General features: G+C 36.4%; 1 protein-coding gene across 3 annotated transcripts in view; it reads right to left on the reverse strand.

The window, feature by feature from the left end:
• The window catches only part of PACSIN2 (protein kinase C and casein kinase substrate in neurons 2), a 68,015-nt gene that overhangs the window by 20,482 nt on the left and 23,212 nt on the right, over positions 1 to 24,321 (reverse strand). For 2 of the 3 annotated variants that reach the window (XM_084284113.1, XM_084284111.1), the window contains exons 2-3: positions 14,698 to 14,773; positions 11,517 to 11,627 (exon numbers count right to left, since the gene is read on the reverse strand). In XM_084284113.1, the coding sequence (XP_084140239.1) occupies positions 11,517 to 11,576 (60 nt within the window). In that variant the 5' untranslated portion in view covers positions 11,577 to 11,627; positions 14,698 to 14,773. The remainder of the gene's footprint in view (positions 1 to 11,516; positions 11,628 to 14,697; positions 14,774 to 24,321) is intronic. The other variant, XM_084284112.1, reaches the window with a different exon arrangement.

The raw sequence follows: 24,321 nt of genomic DNA on the forward strand, positions 1-24,321 counted from the left end.
TAGGTTATGGGAAAAAAAGCCCGACACTGAGGACAAAGTAATATTTCCACTGATTTCAAGGTCATTCAGGTTGGCTTTTGTAAACATTAAACAAGACATAAAAACCTCAGGTAACAATTTGCACAGACTATTAAATATTACAGTCAATTTCTTATCAGCCCTAACCACGGCACTGAAAAAATAGATTAGCAGTAAGGCAGTAGGTCAACCATTCAAATACTTAAAGCATATTCGTCATTTTCAGATTCAAATCACATCCTATTCGCATCTTAAATATAGGAACCCATCCAACTTTCAGGTTCACATTTATGAATAATTTTGCCAGCAGATGTACGTGCAAGCCATCCACTTCAGAAAAGCTCCTTGAAGTACACAGGAAAAAAATCTAATATTCTTAAAAGAAGAAAAACTATATTAAATGCTGGAAAAATAAGTGGGGCTTTATCAGCGACTATGCCAATAAATGCAGACATAATTCAGGCTGCAAATATATTGTCAAGATTCCTTGTCAGAGATGCAAAAAACAAACAAACAAACAAACAAACAAACAAAAGAATCCCAAAGCAATCAACCACAGGACAATGATTCCTTTAGACACTGGCCTCAAAGCATTCATTCTGGCATTTTTTGGACTACAACCATTTCAATAGATCAAATAAACTTTGGTAGCATCTAATTAGTGTTAGTTAGCAGTCATTGATTTGTCTTAATCTTGTCAAAAAGTACCCTCTCCTTTTGGAGGTGGGAGAGGGGGAAGACTTAAATTGTAATACAATTGAAGACAAGAAGCTACCAGCATCACAAAGAAGCTGGTATCAAAATCATCAGACACACAATGTCCAAACACATTTAATCTATTAACAAGAATATATGAAAAGTAACATCTTAATTTCAGGGGAAACAGCAACTGAGAGATAAGTAGTTTCAGACTAATACCATACACTAACAAATATCGTATACACGTGTAATCAAAGCATCTAGAAACTTAACTACCTCAAATACTATTTTCTATAGTGTTTGTAGTAGAAGGGACAAATCATTCATCTGCTTAAAATGACTCCAGATGTAGGTTCACACCCAAGTGGACTTAAAACAGGTTACACTAATTTGGCAGAACTATTGAAAGCCTTATAGTAGCATTAGTTTGTGTCTCGTTACATGCCCAGGGATTTATGTCTCTAGCAGGAACATTTCCTTTCATAAATTTTCACTTCTAAATTAGCATTTTAAATGCTGCTGCTGCTGGCTGCTCCATGGTATTTTTAATGTTTTCATTTTGAGTTGTATGAGCAAATTCTAACCACATGGTAATACACAACAGTTGCCAAATTTCAGGCAGTATGCAGAGAAATAAATTCAGTTTACCTATCACAGTCCACTCACTACTCAGTCTTTTGTCATGAGATATTTCACCCACACCAACCCTTCACCTGAGGAGAACTGAAGGAACTAGCACCACAGTTTCAAACAAAGCCTACAATACTAGAGAATAACAATCTTGTACCTCAAAGAAGGCCTTCTATATTAATATTTTCAAACCAAACCCCAAATGTTCAAACTACTACTACATAAATCACGTTAAGGCATCCTATTCAAATTCCATGCCCCATGAGGATAGCTAGTTTTGGAAATAACATTTTTCTGTAAATTTTCTTATGACACAGAATTTAAGTTATATACTTGGCATTTCACATTTTTAAAACCTAGTGATTTACTAATATTTAAAACATATGAAGCATCAGCTAATCTCCCTAATTTATCATCTCCCTTTTTAGAGAAATATTTACAAGGCAAAACTTGCTTCTCAGACCCTGATAGGAAGTACATGCAAGGAGCAGAATGGTCACAAGTATGTCCATATCACATATGGATATGTTTAAAACTTCACTTTAACCTGCTTCCAGTGAAGCTCCCCACTTCACCTCTGCCTAAATAAGCATAACTGCAGATAAGCATGTACATTTCACTTTTCCAATCATTTTTTGCATCTCTTAACTGACAATCCTGAATGACTTCTGGCTTTCAGCTGCTCTTAAGTCCCCCAGTGATCCCTTCTTTCTTTTCTTTCTTGTCTGCAGCACAGGTCAGAAAGGACTGACCTAAAGACTCCGGGATACAAGTCACCCTACAGATGGAGCCCACAGGACAGGGTGGCAGCAAGGAACTGTTAGTGAGAGCTCCAGGACGCACCTCCAAGCAGGACCTGTTGAAAAGCAGGCACTTCTTGGGAAGACACAGTTTGATGAAGTACGATAACCACGTTGGGCAAGATTGGGCAAAACCTGCGTTTGAGTGTTCTCAGTACAGTTTTGTAAAGGAAGTTATGCTGGACTTTTATCTCACTCAAGAAATTTAGGATATCACATTAATAGCATTTAAACATGATCAGATGGAAGGACCAAGATGTAAACAACTTATGAGCAACCAAACAGAATCAACATCAAAATAGCACAGTGCTTTAAGACTAGAGTCACCAACAGCCATCTCCCTTTCCTTTGTGAACATGTGTCTATTCTGAGTGCTGATTCCCTCCTTAGCCCACTAAACTCCCCCCTGCCAGAGCTGAAATTTGGTACTATTTTCATATAGCAATACTTTCAATATAAAGTATTCCATAGAATACTTTAACATTTAAAGGTAATACTAACTGAAGTGATTTAAAATAGATTCACAAACATTTCTATGCAAAACATGTTATAAACCTCATAGAATTATTTAAAAGATTTTCTATACCTGCAAATTGTTTTAATTTGTACAATGAAACCACTGCTTGAAAGTTGCACTGTCCATAGATTAAATTGCAATGCCAAAACTTTGAGAGAAGTGGAATGTGCAGTCTGCCATAGAGACTAGGGAGTCAGGTAAAGGGAAAAGGATTTCAGTTTTTGTGCATGCCAAGGAACCACTACGTTAACTGAAGAGAACTTAAAACAAGTAAAAGCAGACAAACACACTAAACACAACCTGAATTTTGGAAAAGACATGCCTTAACACAGTATTTTATTCAAGACTCCCTTCTCTTCAATTTCTGAGGTAGACTGAAAACATTGTGCAAGGCTTCCCCGCTGCCCATAGTCAGAAGAAGTATTTGAACCAAAACAAAAACGACAATTATTATTTTTAGTAGCTGGCCAGAAAAAAAAAATAACCCTGCATTTCCTTGTTTCAGTCAGATCTGCATTTACATAATGCTTTGCAATTTTCAGATTTCTGCATTAGCACTGTTCAGTACATGAACATAGGATGTCACCAGCTACAACAACATTCTTATCTCTCCGAGTCTGGGGGATTGTTTCCTGTTAAACAGATGGCATACAATGAAGACATGACCTTGTCCTCATCCTACAAATGAAACATTCATTTCAGGATAGTAAACTGTAAGACTACAAGATTATTATTATTTTTTTTATTATTATTATTATTTTTTTTACAGTTCCAAGAGCAGTGACATCTTTTACTACAAGATATTTAAGAACTGCTTTCATTTTTAGCATCAACACGTGTTCAGTTGCTGTTCACCATTTGTTACTAGAACCACATCAAGTGGAAATAATCCCCCCAAAAGTATTCTTCTCCAAAATATTGCTCTGATGGCCAATTTCTTGATTGAACTGGTGAATTTTGTGAAAACTGTGATTCTCAGTTTTAACTGTGAAACCATCCCCCTGCCTCTTTCATAAATTCAGTTTGCTACCAGTTTCCCCTTTTCCACTACAAATAATACTCCAAGCTTTGCTACTAATAAAATTCAGGTGATTCTAGTTTTTGCCCCACCTCTCCTCTTACAGAGTTGCAAACACCTTCAGATCTGCTTCAGTAGAAAAAATTCCTTCTCACTGTGATATTTCCTCTCAGATATGATCACAGTACTCAAAGTCATCTCAAATCTTTTCTCAAAGCTATGATTTAGAGAATCTGCCACAGCCAGAGAAAGAACACACAGCGATCAGACATTCAGCATCATACGGCTAGCAGTGCAGTCGCCTTTCCTTTGTGACCACCCAGGTACTAATGTAGCCAACCACTGGTACTGATATGATAAACGGGGGAATATTTAAGAGCTTACAGCCACAGTACTGTACTTTTTTTTTTTTTTTTATACACAATTTCACAGCAGTCATGACTCTCCCTCTGTGTTAAATTATTTAGGCACTTTTACCACAACTAACAGACTTTGTGGTAGTTTATGTGGTGTTTTTATTTTTAAAGCATATTCATAGACCAGGATAAAATTGCACGAAGAGTTAAACATACTAAGTAGGTTTTTCTGGTACACCGAATGAAAAATAAGGGTATTTTAATTTGTCAGCAACACAAAGTGGCAAACATTCAGCTACTGCTAAATTCCAGTCAATTAATTTCAGCATATTATAGTTGCTATAACCACTACTATACGAGTTTCAAATGCCTGAAGTAAGATTTGATGTTTCTTCCAGACTTGCCTAGCTTATCCATAACTAGTCAGCCTTTATAAACTGGAACCATTTGAAAGAAAATAAATTTGCTTATCTCTGAAGTCACCATAGCATATAAGTTGTTTTTGTGTTTGTTTTGGGTTTGGTTGGTGTTGATGGTTGGTTTTACTAGCAAAAATTCAGAGGCAAGAAATGCACAATAACGAGCTTTGAAGGCTTCATCAAACCCACACCTACCGATAATCAGTATGGGGACACACTATTTCCAACGTTCCTGTCAACCACTAGTATAAATCAGGAAGTTTTCAAACACTTCAACCACTATTAATTTTTATAATACTCAATGCCATAGCATATATTCTCCCTCAAAATGAACATGCAAAACAGAGATTAAAGGCACATTTTGAAACCCTGTATAAGATTGTCATGTGCACTTTGAATCTCTGTGTGGATTCAAATTGGTTTTTGCACATAAACAGAATCATCTTGGTGCATAATTAGCACATACATAGAGCTTATATAGGTACTCAAGCTATCTTTGTGTATGTAAGTTTTGAAAGTTTACCAGTGTAAATTCATCACTGGATGCAAGAAAAAAAAATCTGAGGAAGCTCTTAAGCCCTTTAAGATCTTAAAGGCTACTGACTTTAGATATCTGTGAGCTTAAGAGCTCACAGTATCAGTAAGCAAATACCTGGCAATATAAATGGAAAACATTGTTACTCAATGCTAGAAGGAAAAAAAAAATGCATAAAGAAGATGACAGCAATCTAGTGTTACAGAGTTCAAGTGTTTTTAAAACAGAAGAGCAAAACAGACATGTCTCCTACGGTAGAAGTGTTCAGTAACAAGTAACTGAAATCCCTCAACATCAAAACATCTTTTTAACATTCCAGAGAAGCTAGTTGTTTTTTGTTGTTGTTGTTGCTGTGGTTTTTTTTTGTTTGTTTGTTTTTTGGGGGGGCAGGGCTCCTCCCTCTTAAATTCTCCTGTGCATCTAGCATGTGCACCCCCTTCAGAAATAATTCACACAGACGCTGGCTGACAGCAGTAGACACAAAGCAGAAACATCAGGAACACCCAAACAAGCAGGACCAAGACCATCTCAGCAGGCTGCTTATAATGAAGTTTATAACTTCAGACTGCTATGGAAGTGATGTGCTTAGCACCGCAAAATGCACACCAGGTCCTGTCCTCCAAGGGAATCCGCCATAGTCCTGAGTTTCTAGAGCTAATGCCAGACACTCTTTTAGCAGTTGTTCAGAATGCCTGTTTTTGTCTAGGTTAGTACATGTTTTCGCAGCACAGATAAACAACCCTGCAATAAACAGCGAGGTCTTCCATATTGTTGATGCTAGCACAAAATAAGAATAAGGACTCATACCTAGGGTTTAGGTGGCACTGTCAACAAAGAACCTGTGTATCATTAAAAATAACGATTTCTACAGGCTGTACATTTAGATGCCTTACCTTGAAAGATATACATACACTTCTACTTTGATCTCTAGAAATGCTTATTCATCACTTTTCTAACATTCATGGGTATTTAAGTGAATAATTACCTTGAGCAAGTTGAGACTAATGCTTTCTTCTTCTAATATGACCACAACAGTGATAAGAAGGCATAAGGCTGGGGCTTGATTAATAAAATGCATCATAAAATTAGCATTCTATTTATTACAACAAATTCTTTCATGTAGACTGTAATGCTGCTTGAGTAGAACAAAACCTATAGGGTTGTCTGTTTCTTGTGTCTTACTAAAACAACATAGCATGTTCTAACATGCTAGTTTTTTCTCAAAATATATTGATTGGATGCAAGCAAGTGGTATAAACAATTATGACAAACTGAGATGTACTTATAACAGCCATGCAAACGCTGAGAATCCATATAAGAGGTGGAAAAAAGTCTAAAGGATTTCAAATTGAACACTGGGTTCCAAATTCCCCACTTTCCCTTGGAAAAGTTGCTGCCATCAGCAGTAACCTTTAATTATCCAAAGCATGCTACCTTTGTAAGCTAAGTAATACAGATGAATGAATTTCTTCTTGAAGCGTATCAACGAGATTCCTCCATGTTAAAATTTCTGTACCCATAGCACCATGAGTTCAGTCAAATACATCAAGGTACACTGAAACTTGTCAGAAAGATGAAGAATGAAAGTGTTTCCATTTCTTAAGTAATACCAGGCATTACTAGAATTGGAACTTTGATGAAATCATTCTGTGGCAAATACCTCTCAATTATCTCTTAGTATCTTTCCTTATTATTTTGCAATTCCTTGCTCTCTAAGCAAGCTTACATGCAAGTATGTACAAAATGCTGCATCCTAGAATACTTTTATTTGTTGAACACTTGGAAGAAGTAGGTGTGTGTGTTGGGAGGGGGGAGGAGGAGGGTCCTTTTCAATAGGCCAGATCCTTCTCCTGCCAGGAGACAAAAACCCAGGCTGAAAGTTTTGAAAGTTTAGCTAAGCAATAAAAGTTTCCTCAATTTAATTGTGAAAGCTGCTATTTCTAATTCATGATACAGAAAGGTATTACTGAAAGCCTATTTTTTTCAGTTATATAATCTGTTCTTATATTGCAAAAATTAAAGAAATCAAACACTTAGAGCAAGAAAACTTATTAAGAACAAAAAGTGTTTTATTTCCTAAAGACAGCATTGCATGAAATTTTTGTCAAAGGCAATGCCAAAAACCATGAAACCAGTTTACCAACATTTCAATAAGCATAATTCTTATCAGCTCAACAGAACATCAACATTCAAGAAATGGAAGTGGTTGAATTTCCAAGATACACAGCAAGCAAAAACATGGCTCTCACAGTAAGTTCTTATGGTATGTCCCACACCTTGCCACCTCACTTTTTCCTATGTGTCTTTCAAGAAGAAGATGCGTTTTGCAGCATGCTCCAAAGGTAAATAAATTTGAGCTATTTTGAAGTATGAAGGAACAAAGATCCCCATGTCTGTCTCTTCTGTGCCATGGCCAGGTTTAAATACATGCACTGCTTCCAGTTGTGGCAGAAAAACACAGCAGGGTGACTTAAACTGCAGGCTAAGTCTTCAAAAACAAATGAAAAAAAAGATGTCGTGTCAAATAGCTTAAACATTTATTTCTGGTGAAATAGGGTGCACATGACAAGTCCACATTAATGATACAACTTCCACAAAAGGATTAGAAACTCTGTGATCCTTGTAATGAAGCATGAAGTACTGAGGCTACTGCTCCAGAGACACTGCATCTTTTCTAATCAAGTCAGACAAAAAGCATTGACCAAAGCAGTTTATTTAACCAGTTGGAGAAAAACTAAGACTGGAGTTCAAAGTTGCAATTTTCAGAAATAACTGACTTGGAAGGTACCAAAATTTAGCCTAAAATTCAGACAAACTTTGGTTGCAAAGGTGGCTCCAAGCCAAGTAAAGTAGTTAAACTACAAGTTTGGTAGTTGTTTGACAGGCTGGCCATTCTGTATGTCATTGGTAATACCAAAGAGTTACTCTTAAGTTCAATTCATTAAGATTTGCACAAGATGTCCTATACGTTAGGTTCACATTTTACTGATAGCAGAAGCCTGGCAAACCTTGCCCTCAATTAACTCTTGAGCTCAAGAGTAAGTCCTGCCTTACTGTTTCGTCAGGCTTCCCTGTAGCAAGGCAAGGTTTAGACTAAATGGTGCTTTATGACAAGATGTTACTTGGCCTAAGCTAGCTGCTGGACACCTTAATTATTCATTCACAACAAATAATCAGAATTACAAACCCAAATCAGCAATGATGCTCACACACGGGAGTGTAGAAGTCACAAGAAAACTATTCCTGGACAATTGCTCAATAGATTCAGCATCAAGGGCACACTGCAGCAGACAGTACAGCTGTAGGCACTTCACCTTTTTCCCTTATGCTGTGCTTTAGTCTAGGCATTTTGTCCAGTGTCAGGATAAAAAAAAGCATCACTGTCACATGATGTAACGTACAACTAAAATGCCTGTAAACCAAGATGTTCCATGTTATTCATAATTCTTACTTTAACAAGGTATTGCCAAGACTATCAGTCTTCTGAATAGTTTAAAGCCCAGTCATCCTATGATAACCAGAGTGCAAAAAAAAATCTGTAATTTCCATTGTGGATAAATGTTTATATGAAATATTTTTCTCAAAATAGCTTAGTAAACATGTTTATTCTCTCAAACTACACTGACTTTAAATTCATCAAACATAGAACACATGAAGGTCAGGATTTGCTACCATGTCAGTCCTTCCTGTTAATAGCTTAGTATTACTAATAGTATTACAGATCATTACTGCAAAATGATCTACCACATTATTTATAATTAAAGCACTCTTTTTCACGGTTAGTTCAAAGTATCTCGAGTGTATCCATAAGAGCTTCATCCCTGCAGAATGCCAGGGATGTCATATCACACATTTTCAATACTCCATGTAGTTACATGGACATCTAGGCACAACTACTATGTGCTTTCATCTACACATACAGCATTTTATGACAACCTGGTATGCAACAACAACAAAAACTTTGTATTCTGCTTTGCTTTAAAAAAATACAACAAAAAACACCATCAGTGGTGATATTTCAAGCACTAACCAACTATAAAACTTTAATCGCCTCCTTCATGTTTCAAAAAAAAAAATCCCTCAGATACCACTTAGTTTCAACACATTGACATTTCAAGCCTTTAGTCACTTTGCAAAAATAATGACAAAGCCTTTACATCTGTAATAAGAACACAACCATCTTTTAAAAATAAATATATCAGCATTTGTAGCCAAAACCAAACTTGTCAGACCTAGACTCTTCGGACAAAGTCTTAAGTCTAACAGCATAAAGCAGAAGAATAGGCAAATAATGCTTTCCTGCATAATTCAATACTCAAAACTCCAGAAATCATGAAAATTATCCACATTTTTTTCCTAAACTGCCAAAAGCTTGCTATGAGGAAGAATGTACCCTTCCTCTTCGAAAAACTTGTCTACTTGTTCTAGTCAATATTTGTTAGCTCTTAGAACATACTGCTTTTTCAGCCTGATGCGCTCAATTTCAGAAAAAAGTTAACTATTCAATCTGAATTTTTTTCCTCTTGACCATTTTAACATAACATTTGCAGTTATATTAAAAAAGAGAAAGAGCAGAGCAATGAATTAATCATAAAGGAAAGAAACCAATTGGAATACTGAAGTTTAAATCTTTCTTATTTAAGGATACTTCAAGAAATACTCATACATTACACGTTAGCCTATTGAAATTACTTACAAAACAGACTGCGGTTGTGACCTTTTACAAGGAATAAATAGAAAAGACCAAATTAATATATTTAGATAGTGTTTATGATATAAAATAAGCCACTAAGAGCATTAACATCAATAATGCTTTTAACCTATCCGTAGTAATTGTCAAATACATTTAAGCTATGCTTTGTAGAGGTCCTAACTTAGGCTAATTGCTATTTTTGAGCATCTATATGTCTTTAATATTAAAGATTTAAGGTCACTTTTGACCAAGACGTCATATTACTTCACAGAATTCCCATTGATACATCTTCTATGCTTTGAGACCTGGTTACTTAACAGAACACAACAGTTTTGCACAAAATAGCGAGTCAGAAGTTACATTCTCCAGGCAGCTACAGGATAGCCAACTCACAACAACCAGAGAAGTCCAGTATTCTTTTTTGCTGAGCACCTCCGTATCTTTCTTTGAAGTATTTCTACCAAGGAAGCCTGTCCAAAAGGTTTCCTCAGTCACAAAGATGCAGACTAATTCAGGTTGGATGGAACCTCTGGAGGTCACTTAGTCCAACCCTCTGCTCAAAGCACATCTGATAGATCAGGTAGCTCAGGACTACATCCATTTAGAGGTATCCAAAATTCAACTGGAAATCCCACACCCTCTCTGCAGTCATACTACAGAGTGCCCCTACAACAAAAGGATTTACGAGACTTAGAATCCAGTATGTTTGAAACCACCTTTTCAGAAAGAGAACAAATAGTCGTTTTTAACATAACAGTAAATAAGTCTCCCAATAAATGACAGTTGTCTACTCAAAAAAAGAAACTTCACTGGCATTATATGGGCCTTTTAGATGTTGTATTGAGAAATAATAGGAAATTTGCATCAAAATGCAATACACACCCTCTGCCCTCCCATACCACCACAGGTTGTAGGTGGCTTAGAAAAGCTTTAATTTAAAAGGAAACATGATAATGTTAGGTCATGGAAACCAACCTGTCTGACTTTGCTATCTCCGGTAACAGAACTGTTCAGACATTTTTCCCCCCAACCATTTCTGTTTGCTATAAATAAACTCAAAAGAGCTCCCAGTCACATAATAGAAATTTGCCCTACTAAACATGGGTCACCTAGACTACATTCTGACCTTTGGTTACGTTGGTATTAGCTGTGTCAAATTTTGTCAAATTTTGTCAAATTGGCTGTGTCACTTGTTTGTTGCAATTAACATTTGATAAGTGCTTTATGAAGTTTGTCTTCTTTAATTAAACCTTAATCAAGCTACCATAACATCTGAAAGTCTTCTTCAGACTTGGGCAGCACAAATTAACGTGAAATTGCAATGTGCTTTGTATTATCCTTCCACATGAACGCTCTTACACTGAGATAAACATAAGATAACTTCCCTCAAATAAGTTTATTCTTGCACAGACACAAATAGAAGATACAGGAAACTCACACAGTAGCTTAAATTTCAAGCTATGTACACTTACAATAGCTTTTAACCATTTACTTTAGATTTACCATTGTTCATTCAATTTCATTGGAAATTTTAAAAACTCTCGACCCACCTCTCTTCAGGGATAAAAAAAAAAAAATGATGAAGGTTCAATTCTGAACTGCACATCCTACCAAAATGGATGACCAAGTCTGTGCCAGTTAAAAAGCCTTGACAGAACTGGGACAAAATCTAAAACATCACTTTTACCCTGAAGGCTATTTCTGTAGATCACACTAACTACTGACATCTTATACTGCAGTTCTCTTCACAATTTATAATGTGAAAAAAAAAAATCTGTAATAAGAGTAAAGATATAAAATCAAAATACTGTGAATAAAATACTCAGATTACCTCCCAGAAGCTATCACTAGAAACTTCTACTCCAACAGAATCATCGTATGAGCCAGACATTTCTATGTATGGTGAGCTTCCAAGTATTCAGAGCTCAAACACCTTCAGAATCTGTAAGATAAAAAATATTTATGAAGATTATTAATGAGAAACAGGTATCAATTAGAGGAGAAATTAAGTATCATTAGATTCTTGGATATCTAAGAGTGCAAAATAAAAACAACAGGTAAGCACAGAGGGTATGTAAATAAGTACATTTTGCAACAGAATATTTTTCTACAACACAAATATCATGATAGAGCCAAGAGTTTTGTGTTGTCCAGAAACTGTTCAATCCAGTTATCAAATATCACCGAACTTTTAAATTTATAATTTTCTACCATTTAATTCCTTTTTTTTTTTTTTTTAAGAAGTTTGAACAGCACGATCTTCACTTGTTAAGCATTCTACTTCAAAGTATTTTGTAAGAGACAATCAGCTGACCTTTAATATCTGTACAATAACCTTCACTGCTTGCAATTCCTTTTTCACTGGAAATCTACGTTATGTCATGAAACTCACTGGAAATATTTAAGATCAAGAACAATTGCAGATTTAAAAATAAACATTTTCAGAAGAAAGAAGTGTAATTTCTATAAGAATCTTAATTTCCAATCATTTACTTGAAAGCTAAAGGCTCCCACAAAAGCAAACAGCTTCCTCTCTCAGCAATAATGTAAAGCAAAAAGTTGAAGGGATAACTTTGGAGCCGCTGAATTCAAATTGCATGAGATAATGCCAGCCTTCTCCCCAAGTGGCTTAGTACATACAATAACCTTACAGACCCAGTTATTTTGCCCATTCACCTGTGACTAGACCTCTTACTGGGCTAGTTAACTAACTGAGCTGCTTATATTTTCTAGGCAACACTCCCCTATGGATTTTAAAGCAGAGAATTGATTCTAAATGATGGTACAATGATTATTTCTTCTATTCCAAGTGTACTAAGAAGTTATGGGTCCCATGGCTGAAAGTCTCCTTGAAGGTGACAATTACTTTCCCTACAAGTTGAAACTCCCACACCTAGTTTTATTGCTTTTTATTTATTTGTTACATATCATATTATTTCATTGATTTTAGTGTTTGTTTTGCTGAAAGCAAGTAAGTCCAAATGTTGACCTTTATTAAGTCATTTCTTTAACAGTTACGGTGTTCTCACTTACATAGACACACCTTTATGGAAGAAAAACATCATCTATCTTCATGGAAGGGGCTGACTGTTTATAGAGCACTGTGTATAAAAAACTATTTTCACCGTAAGCTAACATTTAAGATAAGCATCATAAACAGTACTGAAGCAAAAATTCAAACACTTACATCCACAAAAGCAGTTTGCAGGGTCGAGGCCAAGAGATAGGGGAGGAAGGAAATAGCTCCCTCCCACAACACATACATGCAAAATCCCTGCCTTACCTCTACTGACACTTGAACAAGTTCTGCTTAGAGTTCGCCTGTCAAGCTTGCCTACAACTACAGCTAGAGGTACCTGTGAATAAATGGAATCAATACCTCCCCTCCCCCCTTCTGGAATAAATAAACTACAAGGTGAAGCTCCCTCCTTCTTTTGCCCTGTGAATTTTGCAAAAATGCCACCTCAAAAGTGCCTACAAACCTGGCTTAACTTGCAATCTTAGTGGTTAAGACATGCTGCTGGGAGAAACAGAACTGAAAACCTTCCAGGCTGAGGAGGGAAGGTAACACTGAATTCGCATTTCTTGGATACTCCAAAAATGTCTGTGTCAGAAGACAGAAGCTAGCTACTAAAATGGGCAGCTCTTTGGACGATTGCATCACAAACAGGGCAGAGAACTGCTCTGGCTGGAGAGACAAGCAGCTTCTACTGAACAGTTTTTCATTTAATTCACTTACATAATCTAATTCCCAGAAGCCTTAAATAGCCCTAACACTGAACACAGAACTGAGGACTAAAAATTGATGTCCCTATTCTAGATTTTATTTTGAAAAGCTGGTCAAAAATACAGGAAGGGTTCCACAAGGCAAGGCATCCTGCAAGTGACAGCAGCTATTCTCTTAAAAACACCCCGTTTTCTCCATAAATAGTCACAGAAGTTCATAGTCATCTGGCCACAAACCAGAAATGCTCACTTACAATTCCTTACAATAAACAGTCATTACAGTTCAAATATACAAACAATAAGGTTTTCTGTGCCTATGGAAGAAAGATGATATATTGACACAACATAGTTTTACAAGCTAGTGTAACAATCTTCACAGTACTCTGGTTGCTAATTACCAAGGTTTTTCCATATGTGCTTGTATGGAACCAAGAGGGGACTGGTGCATTAAAACACTATTTTTTATTATCAGTTTCTTAGTAGCCTAAATGCAATTGGAACCTATTCTTTTCAGGTAAATGTCATCCCTTGCAATTCTTACAGTAAAGAAAGCAAAGATTACGTGTATGCATTTCTGTTTTCCAATAACCTTTCCCAGATAGCTGCAAGCAACACAAGAAGGGTACAAGAGTGATATAAAGTTGCAAGTAGTTGGATAAACTCAAAAAAAAAAAAGTTTGACATTAAACAGCTTTTTCCAATAGTTTGTTTGCTTTATAGTTTTCACAAAAATATGAATATGCAGAGGTACCTTTAAGCATAACTCCTGATTTTTTTATTTATTTTTTTATCTGATCAAAGGGAGACAGAATTTAAAGACAACTTGCTAGATCAATAACCATTGCTAGCTATTTTCGCAGCCATTTGTCTCCTCTTGCTATCTTCCCATTAAGGCAGCAGAAACACTCACATTACTCTGAAAGCCTCAGTGAATGAAGCAGTGTCCCAGGAATGCTATGCAGAATGCAAGGAAACAAGGTTCCAAAGGTTCTCAGGCAGGTTATGGCTGTTTTTCCACAGCTGTCATAAGAAGATCTTTAAACCAAAGTGTTTGCTATCATTTGAGAGAGATCAGGCGGACAGTTGTAGAGTTCAATGTCTCAGAAAAAGAAAACTTCATGCCAGAGTATAAACACAAAGACAAGTTTCACGGAATAAAGACACCATCACCACCACCCCCCAAAAAAAATAATATATATATATATTTATAATTAATATTTCCCCCTCCAGCTACAGAAAAAGACAAAGTGAAAATATCCTGAAGTAACAATACAGTGTCAGCTTACCTTTAATAAAACAGCCTAGGCTGTACTGGCACTGGGAAGTTTAATCTGGAAAGCTACACAGAAAAATTGGAAAAACCTGAAACAGAGGAACATTTTCTTAAATGAAGGAACAGGTTGTGGGGATTTTTTATTTTTTAGAAATTTTATTCCTCCACACAAGCTATCACACAATTTTATTCCTCCACACAAGCTATCATTTTTCCAAAGAAGCATGGAAATAATCAGTACTCAGGAAATTCTGATATATTTACGGTTTTCATATGCCAAATACTAGGCTGTGAGAAAGTATGAGCAAGCGCATTTAGGGAAATATTATGAAGTCATAGCAACAACTGGGACAGAAAAACACTATTTATACAGCACTACTTAAAAATAAACTGAATACTGAGATATAACATCAAGCTCTATGAGTCATGCTACTCTCATGCAATAGAATTATTATGGCAGCCAGTTCTTAAGCACATTTTTTGTTAGGGTTTGGTTCTCCCATCCTTCAAACATATTTGCAGGGGTTTCACAATTAAAGGCAGTTACTTTTTATAGTTAAATGGAAGACTCTGGAAATCAAGGTGTAAGCCTTGGAACAACTAAGGCTGACAGCATAAAATCCAGGCAATTCAGATCAGTAAGATCAAAGAGATTGCTTCTGCACAGATCCTCCACACACATCTTACATGAAGTTGGGGGTTCTTTGGTCAGCAAGGCTGTAAGCAGCAGAGCTGGTAAATCCCTAAGATAGCAGGGTGCACACACCCAGTTCCCGTATATCCCACAACCATTCTGCTTTAAGCACTCCAACCTTTATCTTCCTCCATGGCTCCAGGCCCTCTTTGGGAGTACCTAGGCTGACTTTTTCTTGTCCCTCAACTACTCCCTGCACAAATGGTAGCCCAGTGCTCTGATGGTTCTGCCAACCTCCACACCGACTGGCCAGCCAGCTCAGTGAATGAAAGGGGCCATTACAGAGCCCAAAAATAACATTTTCTTGAGCAGGTATATCAGTTTGTGTCACACCCACCCAGCTCCCTGCTGTCCTGAGGCAGATAAGAAATGTGCATCTTCATCTCTGCTCTTCTTTAATGTGTGCCTGAAATGATAAATTGATTTAAAAATGATGGAAGGAGTAGCATGGCAAGATGGCTGCCAGTTAGAGAAGGCAAAGGTGCCAAGTCTCACTTTCCTCAAAAGCATATTAAAGGCCTTCACTGAACAGAAATAAGCTCCCAACCGTGCTCTGCGCCTGCTCCTTAACATACTTTTGGCCAACACAAATCTTTTAACTTTCATACTTGTCAGGATATTTTCCTTCCTCGTGCCAAAGAATTTACGAATTTCCATTAATAAACAAATTCTTAATACATTACTAATCATGAGGTCCAAAGATCTTAAGCAAGCTTTTACCTGCGTCACCACAGACACAAACAACCAAACATGAAGCAGCATGGAAAAGGCCTTACCAGCTCATAGCCCTTGCTGTCTTTTGTCATAAACAGGCCCAGAACACATTGGGTAAGAGAATTTATATAGGCTAAAAATAAACCAAGAATTGCAATGGAAAAGAGTAACTGGATAATAAGTAGTAAACACTACAGTAACTACAGAAATGGTACAGACAAGCAAGGCTTGTATTTCTCAACTTAGTGATTTTTGAGCAATATTTTTAAAATTAGGACACAATTAATCTTGCACAACACAAGGAAACACAAATAAACAAATGAGCCTCCTCTTTAGGGAACATTCTAGCAGAACTACACGCTAAAGTTCTTGAATTTCTTCTCTACTGCCAGTGCCCTCCAATGTGAAAAGATTTGCTATAAATATCCTGAAGGATAAGACTCATGAGAATTTTAGAAAATATTAATGGTGGGCAAGCAGACCTTCGGAAACTGCACACATCATCTGAATATGCTGCTTCTGCGCTCAAGATGTTGGCTGTGATGTTGTTACCTTGAAAACAATTTACAAAACTCAAAAATGGTTCCTTCACTCGCATTAAAAATACTTGTTTTTACTCCTTTTCTTCAAGGTGTCAGGTGGTAGAGATTAACACATCACACAGCTTGCAAAAACCCATGCAACAAACGCAGACTTAAGATGTTACAATAATCCAGTCGATTCCAAAGCCTCTCTTAAGGTGTTTTCCAACAGAAAGATGGAAAAAATGCATAAAGGCATTCTTCAGTTTATCTCTGAGACCCCCAAAACAGATGAATTTTTCATGATCTCTTACTGTCAGTCACGTAGGACTGTTTGTTGAAAGGTAAGATTTTAATGTTCAGAACCCCTCAGAAGATGTCTATTTTGATTAGAAACCTCACTGCAATTGAAAAGGATTTAAAAAAAATAAGGTCTCGGTGCTGCTTACCTGAAACCTACAGAAAGACATACTAGATTTTGAGTCCGATATTCTAACATGAAGGATGTCTGCAGATAAAACAGTATTTCAGGTACTTGAAACCTGAAGGCAACACCCCACCCTTGTCCTGCAAACCTGATCAACACTTCCCAAAATGCACAATCCAGATAACAGACTGGAGACAACACTTTTCATGCCTCATTTCAAGAGCTTAACCGTTTCCAGAATGGAAAGAACTATCACAAGTTTTCAGTGCCCACACAGCAATGATTCTCCCTCCAGTTATTGTTTCACTTGTGATAGGCTGCTTTAAAGTAAGGCAATAGGCAAATAGTCCAGGTGACAAATTAGTCCACAACCAAGAAAGTTTCAGAGTAAGAGGATGACAGGATCATTCAGAAGGGTCAGCTATGAGATTAGACCAGATTGCTCAGAGCTTTATACAGTCTTGAAAACTGGGGAGGACAGAGACTGCATGAGCACTCCGCCCACTTTATCTTGGTATTTAACTGTCTTGGTGAGATGGAAGAAAAAAATAATAGGAAACCAACTACTTATGTTGTCCTTGTGTTTTCTTTAAGGACTCTTTAGAAGCAAGCTCAAAGACCAGTCTCTAGAAGGGAAATGCACCTGTTCACATTCCTCTTTAAACTTCTTTTTGGATGTATAGGGTGGCTTGTCACTCTAGATCTGACTCAGCAGCATTCCAAGTGTGATGACTAGCAAGTGAAACACAAATAAGGACACAACTCAACTTGGATTAGCTGCTCATAAGAACTTTCAGCTATGGTATTTTTCCTTATTACTCATTGAAATCTGAGGGTTGTTCCATACAGAATAGCAAGAAAACAGAACTTCATTGTACAGAAACAAACGTCCCGTGATTGAAGTGCTAAACCATCATGCTTTTCTACTACGTGTAGCTACCACAGATATGCTTTACAAAAACTCTACCTTGTATTTCATGGTTAAATAAAACAATTTATACATTCCTTCCTATTTTATTTTGTCCAACCAATTTGTTCTATGAGAGCTCCTGATTTCTTCGGGGTTGCAATTTGTGGATGGTTTACATGGACAGAAAAATAGAAAAACTATAAACTTATATAACAAAACCTGTTAGAAACACAGCTACCAACATTGAGAAGTCCATAAATGAATAAGACAAGTTAACTATGGAGGGGGTGGGGTTGGTTTATGCATTTAAGTGACATGAAGGAGTTTTAACACCTGGATGCATCAAACCAAGGTTGTTCACTACTACTCAGTGCTGTGAACTCTTCTAACTGCAATCAGTAGATGCAAGTGCACGTTATTAATAGAAGTTAGGCCTCAGACTTTTGAAGCTAGAGTCTCAAGTCAACAACTTTGGGTTAATTCTTATTCTCCAATCTATAAAAGCAGAAGAATAGCACCCTATTTCATTTTTAAGAAAATTCCTTTGTTTCCTCCAAAAAGCAACTACAGCACAAATACCAGAAAAGAGTCTGTAAAAGGCAATTGAATCACTACTTCCAGTGGAATTCAGATTGTATGTACGTAAGTCAGCAGAGCCAGACATTAAATGAGTTTTTGAAAGATGACAGCAACCTGTTTGGTGAATCCCATATCCTGAGCACTGAGGCAAGGAATCTAAGAAACGCCCACCAGTATGATCAGTACTGCACACACTCCCCTGCAACTCTGAGCAGTATTTATTCTTTTCATTTCCAGTTTGAATAACCAAGTATTTTGCCACCTAGACATTTATTCTCCAGTTATCAAGAAAGATTAACCAGTACAGAAGCTACTAGCTTGCGGTAGTCATTCACAACTTTGAGTAACAAGGGATTCCTTACATGTCTGCATTGCACCTAAGAGGTGGGACCCAAGTGGGGACTGCTTGCGTGACCCCATGCAGGAGAAAGACAGGCACCTCTTGAGCAGCCGCAGGCAGTCCAAAAACCATGGCCAGCCATCCCCTGATACCACAGAAGAACTGTGAAGGAAAGAGACAGAAAAAGGAGGAGGAGGAGGAGAGGCACCCACCTGCAGCCAAAGCAGAGGGTGGCAGAGGAAAGGCGTTTCAGCAGGTACATGGTTACTGCTGGGTCCCCCACTGCCCTGGCCCCAGCCAAGGATCAGATGCTGCTGTTAAATGCTAATTAAGTAAGAAATAAAACTGAAAGAAAAAAAAAAAAAAAAAAGAAACAAACCGCAAGGAGTCAAGAACTTGCTTCGAGACAACTTCCTCACTGCTGTATATATTCACCACTATCCACATTCATTAAATGTTACATTTTTAACATGCAACAAAAAACAACTGAAAATAGCATTAGCTCACTGCCTTAATAGTCAAGCAATGAACAAATATTTGGTTCATTTCTAGCACACATCAAAAGATCACTAAAGCAGTCAGAATTGCCTTGATACTTAACACATCTTGAAACAAAATCCAGCTATGCTCATAGGACTATGTCAACTTAGACTCTCCAGGCACATCCAACCCTGTGTGACTAATATTTTATGATGTATACATTTTACAATGTATAATTTAAGGAAGAAGAACAGCTATTTTGATCATTATATTTTATTAAGTTTGAATATTTCCTTATTTCCATATTTCCTTGCTTGAATATTCCCTTAAATAAATGAAACTTAGACTTACTGTTTAAGTGTGATCATCTTTGAGTAATACACAGAGTGCAGAAGCGTGTCTCTGAAGTGCGAGACAACAGCCACACATCTTCAGCCACACCAGGAGGTTTCATACATGTATAATAAGTATTATCTCACTCAAGAACTCTTGAGAAGATAGACCCAAGTTATGAGCCACTGTTTGTCTGTTTTTCTGTTCAAAGACAATAAAATTGAACCCTTCAAGCCTCTCTGGGAATACTCTCTTGTAATCACATGCCTTTACTGCAGACATGAGCAATGGCATAGCGATGCAGTTGTCTGAGAACTAGCAATCATCCCCTTAATTTGCTATTGGACATGTCAGTTTTGTTTGTTTTCATAATCAACACCTATTCGTCATTACTAACTCCTACATGCTGCCAGCATATCCTCCCTCTGCATTTTTACAACTAGCCAGGATGACTTACACAGCAAAATAAGGGACCAGGAAAAAATGTATTTTTTTCCCTCTCAACCTGAGGGATTATTTTTATTGTGCATTTTTTCTTTCAACTGATAAAGCTATAAACCACCTTCAGAGATTACACAGAGGTTACAAATTTTAATTGAAACAGACTATGAGTGCAGGAAGTCATTAACACCACAAAACTCCAAGCTTTAGCTGGCACAGCTATACTGGCCAAGGACAAAGTTGATAAACAGCTGTGCAGGGATTTCTAGAAGATTTGGATTTACTTAAAAACTTAACGTATTTCTATCATACTTTTTTGCTTAGCTGTAAATGTAACAGATGGTGAAGTAACCAGAATAAACCATGCTAGGAAAAAAAAAAAATCTCCAGTTCTGCAGAGACAAACTGCACCTGCATTTACAATGCTCTGGTCAAAGCTAGATACTGCTGTTAAAATGCTCCTCCAGTATGCCAACCATTAGGACCTACTGCATGCCAATACTAAAAGTTTTTGCTTTGAAACCTAAGCAGCAAGTTGCACAGAATCCATCCCTAAGTTTTAGTGTTAAAATACCCAAGGCTGATGAAAGATTTGTATAATACACTGCCATTGTACTTGATAAAGAAAATTTGCTTTTTTTTTTTTTTTTAATGTACGCTACTACAAAACATTAAGTCTGAAAGAGGTGGATTAAGCAGTTCTCTAATGCAGGAGCATTGTTAAATTTAGTTAAAAATTTTAAATGATGGAAAGGATAAATATACCAAGGATCATACATGCTATTTTATAGTCTTCAGAAATGGAAACTAGCATTTTTGAACCTACCAACATTAAGTTCAAATAATATTAAGAAAAGAAACGTAAACAAATCCTAATCCCTACTACATCATGAAGAGAAATGAGCATGATAACATGAGTACTGTATTCTAATCTCCTCAAATATTCTTCTTAATAAAGAAATCTCAGGATCTCCTAAAACAAGAAACATAATTAAAAAAGAAAAAAGACTGCCTAAAAGATCTGAAGTCTTTCCAAAAAGATTTCCTGTCCTTTAGGATGTACTGCAAAATCTAAATCCCTCTTACATATTCAGACATCCTTTAAAACAAGAACTGTTGAAGAACATTTGACTTTTTACAGGCTTAAATGTTACTGTATGAACTGCAATACAGTGTTAGAAAATTACATATACAACAAAATTATGACAAGTGTGTAAATGCAGTTGCCACAGATCCTGTCAACAGCATACAAACGAGTAACACAAAATGAAGGTTATATGAAATGCATTGTTCCCAGTGCTTTCAAAAACTTCAGATATTCATCTAAGATAAAGTCAAAAGCAAATTAGTCAAAGTTTAACTTGCCTAATATCTGGATTTTTGAACTATAACATTGAAGCAAAGCAACTCCAGTTTCTAGTGTTTATTTAATTAGTGTCAATATTTATACCGAGGGGAAAAAAACACTAAGAGCATCATTACCACTGTTAAGAACTCAGAAGCATGCCTGCTAAAAAGCCTTTGAAGTATACCTTTTAGAAAACATACCCTGAAGTTCACAGAGGATATAGGTACTATTTTTAAAAGTATTTTTTTCAGCTATTTCATTTAATCCCACTGGAGGATGAAAACGCATCATCTTACTATAGTCATTGTATATTAATCAGTAACTGTTGAAGGGAGACAACCATTCCTCAAAATTTCTCCCCAGGTTTTCAGACTGACTATTTTCTATACTGACTGTTCTTAAAAACAAAAAAGGAAGTACTGTTAAATAACAGATTTTTGAATACAAGTATTGTAATTGAGCTAAATGTTTTTAAAAGAGCATCTCAGGTGATTGTTCCAAAATGACTGAGATGAACACTTTGTTACACTGTTTTTCACACAAACTGACTAATCCTGGCTCTAATCAGTATTTAATTTTCAAAAAGACTTTAGAGGTGTGCTACTCCGATGCGTACTGAATACTACCTGCAGATTCTTTAGCTAGTGAGGGAAAGTAACAAAAAAAAAAAAAAAAACACAAAAAAACAGTAAAAAGCATCCTTGAATAGTATCCTTCACAGACCTTAAATACAGAAACTAACCATAACACATTAAAAATAATCATGCTCCTATTTCTGTTGAGATGCACAGAAGAGAAGCAACATAAGAGAGCAATTTAACAGCTGATTTTTTGGTCACAAAGCACTTGCATTTTTAGGTTTTAAACCCTGCAACACTGACTTGTGATAGAAAAAAATCCCATTCTAAATAGATATATTAATTCTTTCTTAACAACAGAAAAAAAAGCACAATAAAATTGGCTTTCAGTATATTTTGCAGGAAACCACCTGAGGAACTCATAACAGTATAACATTTTAAATAATTTGAAAGATTAAATACTGTATCTATTGTAAACTTTAAATCAGAAGTTATTATTATTTAACCTGAGTGATTAAGACATTAAACTGCAGAAAAAAAACTGTTTGAATAGAAGTCTGCACCTTTTTCTAATGTTCACTTTTGCAGTTTCTGTGACATTACCCACTAACTAACATGCCCTCCCAAGGTCTCCAAAAATGAAATAAACCTTAATATCTGACACCCTGTTTGTCTAACTGAAAATGAGACAAATATGCCTTTAGGTATGTTTCCAAGAAGCAAGAAGGGGGCAGAAGACCACATGCCTTCACCTTGCAAATTACACTTGGAAAACACTGGTAGTTTGCAAGAAATCTTAAAAGTTGCCAGACACTTAAATTATTTAACCCTTTAGCTAGTGGAACTAGATGGCTAGTACATTCTTCATAATGAAAACTGATTTCAACAAAGTGGAAGTATTTACAACCCCATATTTAATACTTAGTTCATTCTACCACACAAAAAACAAGAATTTGACAGTAGTGCAAAAAGGATAGTGCAGAGAAACTGAGAAAGAGGCTTGCAGTGATTCATTCTCCAATAGAGAAAATGTGAAACAGCATTCACAGCTGTACTGACAAAGTAGCTGCAGAGGAAAGTGACATATATACAACCATTCTAAAATGGCATACAATTAAGAAGCAAAACAGAATATTAGGAAGCGCTGCCTCAGATATCAAAGCTTCAGATCTTTGATCTAAAGATAAAAAGGTGCCATGCTGCTTATCTGACCACACAAGTACCACAAAACATGTACACTGCTGTACTTAAATAGAAAATCTCACAGAAGTATATAGAAGTAATACAATAATGGCTACTAGAAGGATATTTGTGTTTCAGACACTAAGAACCATCGTTTCAGCCATGACCAAACAAACCCTCTCATATTTGACAAATGTTACAATCTTTACCAAAAGATCACATTCATTTGGCCAAAAATACTTTCATTTCTTCTATTGAGCAGCACAGTAAATATTTGGCAGGAAAAAAAGCAACTGTTAAATTAGCAAGCAAAATACTTACCTTAAAAGCCGTGTCTTAACTCACTTGCATTTTTCCAAATATGGAGCTCAGCAGCACAACTGCACAGGGAGCTGCAGTACCTGCACAGCTTTGCCTGACCTCCACTTCCACAAGCAATTCTCTCACAGCACATTTCATCATTTCCTGCTGGCTGCTGAAAACCTTGTCGCTAAGGTCATTTTTTTCACACTGCAGCACTCAAACCAATGCAGGGTTTTCACTCACACGTTTCCGATGTTTATGTACTGCAGTGAAGATAAATATTCATCTTTCCTATAATCTCCAAAATAGACCACTAGTAGGCCATATTAAAGGAAGGTATTTTTAATCATACAACTGCATTAAGTGAAAAACAGTTTTTAAATATATCAGTGAAACATGTAGGCATATTTTTCAGATGCGTTGCTTAGGAAGCAACTCTGTTGTTTCTGTGTTCCATAGTCAAAAGTTGTATTTTTCCATCTCCAGAAATATGGGACTGTAATAGTAATTAATGAAATACTGACACATATTAAATAAAGGCAGGTCTAAATCCTAGGATTAAGGTCAAACATGCTACTCTTCCTGAATCTGAAGGTTATGTTAAGTAAAGCAGCTACTATTCTTTACATCAAGAGAAAACTAACTCAGAGACCTCATTTGAACCAAATTCAGCCCTAATACTAACAGATGTGCCTTTCCAAAGACAAGAAAACAGAAACTGTAAATAAGTGTATTAACAACGTGTCAGCATACTGTACCTTCTGTTAGTCTTACAGAGACCTTATTG

This window comes from Netta rufina, assembly GCF_964035555.1.
Source record: "Netta rufina genome assembly, chromosome: 1".
Taxonomy (NCBI): Eukaryota; Metazoa; Chordata; class Aves; order Anseriformes; family Anatidae; genus Netta; species Netta rufina.